Source organism: Salvelinus sp. IW2-2015, linkage group LG26 (assembly GCF_002910315.2).
Source record: "Salvelinus sp. IW2-2015 linkage group LG26, ASM291031v2, whole genome shotgun sequence".
Classification (NCBI taxonomy): Eukaryota; Metazoa; Chordata; class Actinopteri; order Salmoniformes; family Salmonidae; genus Salvelinus; species Salvelinus sp. IW2-2015.
In genome coordinates, this window is record NC_036866.1 from 3633114 (window position 1) to 3635137 (window position 2024).

The following is a 2024-nucleotide window of genomic DNA, read 5'->3' on the forward strand; positions in this document are numbered from 1 at the left end:
ATCCCCAAAGAACACTAGAGATAGGATCAGGTGAGGATTAAAACATCCCAGAAACACTAGGAATAGGATCAGGTGAGGATTAAACACATCCCAAGGAACACTAGAGATAGGATCAGGTGAGGATTAAAGACATCCCATAACACTAGGGATAGGATCAGGTGAGGATTAAACACATCCCATAACACTAGAGATATGATCAGGTGAGGATTAAACACATCCCATAACACTAGAGATAGGATCAGATGAGGATTAAAGACATCCCATAACACTAGGGATAGGATCAGGTGAGGATTAAACACATCCCATAACACTAGAGATAGGATCAGGTGAGGATTAAACACATCCCATAACACTAGAGATAGGATCAGGTGAGGATTAAANTGAGGATTAAACACATCCCATAACACTAGAGATAGGATCAGGTGAGGATTAAACACATCCCATAACACTAGAGATAGGATCAGGTGAGGATTAAACACATCCCATAACACTAGAGATAGGATCAGATAGTTGCTGAAAATGATAGTTGTGTTTTATGAGCCAGTTTTACAAGCTACTCCTTGTGGCTATAATGTAGGCAAAATGCATCTGTTCTGTTGACAAGGGAGTTGTAGTTGATTGGTTTGACTTCCTGTTTTACAGGTTACGAGCTTTTTGCTTTCATCAGCCACATGGGAGCGTCCACGATGTCTGGTCGTTATGTATGTCATATCAAAAAGGAAGGAAGGTAAGTCTGTCACAGTTTACACACTCTCCATTGATCTCTGCTAGATGATTTTAAACCACAATCTCTTTCACAATGAAGGATTTCAAATGAATGATTTAAACGGACTGTTTTCCGAACTAGTCCTTTGGGACCACCAGCCGTTGCAATGCCCATCACATTTGATCTATTCCAACACTAGCACTCCTGATTCAACTAATCAAGGGCATGATCATTAGTTGACGAGTTGAATCACGTTTGCTATATTTGGAGTCAATCAAGTATTATCTTTGATCGACCAGTGATCCTCACAGACCAGATTGGAAACGCTGTCCTAAGAGACTGATTAGATCATTTTGTAATCAGTAATCTACAATATGGCATGTAGAAATCAAGACGAAACGAAACGTATAAGATGAGGTTTTAACACAATGTGTTACCTTTGCTATATTCTCCCTCCTACGTCAGATGGGTGATCTTCAATGACCATAAAGTAACATGTGTTTGTCAGAAAGGCCTCCAAAACGACTTGGGCTACATCTACTTTTACCGTTCGGCTGTCTAAGCTGCTTAAGACCTAGCCCCCCCCCTTGACCGTCAGCTGTCTAGTGCTAGACCTAGCCCCCCCCCCCCTTTGACGTCACTGTCTAGCTGCTAGACCTAGCCCTCCCCCTTGACCGTCAGCTGTCTAAGCTGCTAGCCTAGCACCCCCCTCCTTGACCGTCAGCTGTCTAGCTGCTGACCTAGCCCCCCCCCCTTGACCGTCAGCTGTCTGACTGCGCTAGAACCTAGCCCCCCCCCCCCCTTGACCGTAGCTGTCTAGCTGCTAGACCTAGCCCCCCCCCCCCTTGACCGTCAGCTGTCTAGCTGCTAGACCTATCCCCCCCCCCCCCTTGACCGTCAACTGTCTAGCTGCTAGACCTAGCTCCCCCCCCTTGACCGTCAGCTGTCTAGCTGCTAGAACCTAGCCCCCCCCCACCCCCCCCCAGCCCCCCCCCCCTTGGACCGTCAACTGTCTAGCTGCTAGACCTAGCCCCCCCCTTGACCGTCAGCTGTCTAGCTGCTAGACCTAGCCCCCCCTCCTTGACCGTCAGCTGTCTAGCTGCTAGACCTAGCCCCCCTCCTTTGACCGTCAGCTGTCTAGCTGCTAGACCTAGCTCCTGACCGTCAGCTGTCTAGCTGCTAGACCTAGCCCCCCTCCTGACCGTCAGCTATCTAGCTGCCCACCCCCCCCCTGACCGTCAGCTGTCCTATGCTATGTGCCTAGACCTAGCCCCCCCCCCCCCCCCCCCCCCCTTGACCGTCAGCTGTCTAGCTGCTA

The 2024-nt window shown here is 48.9% G+C and overlaps 1 protein-coding gene across 1 annotated transcript in view; it reads left to right on the forward strand.

Moving 5' to 3' along the window:
- usp13 (ubiquitin specific peptidase 13) overlaps nt 1-1268 on the forward strand; it is a 38263-nt gene extending 36995 nt beyond the window's left edge. Inside the window, exons 20-21 of the mRNA XM_023971566.2 lie at nt 643-727; nt 1172-1268. Of these exons, the coding sequence (XP_023827334.1) occupies nt 643-727; nt 1172-1268 (182 nt within the window). The remainder of the gene's footprint in view (nt 1-642; nt 728-1171) is intronic.
- Nucleotides 1269-2024: the final 756 nt, after the last annotated feature.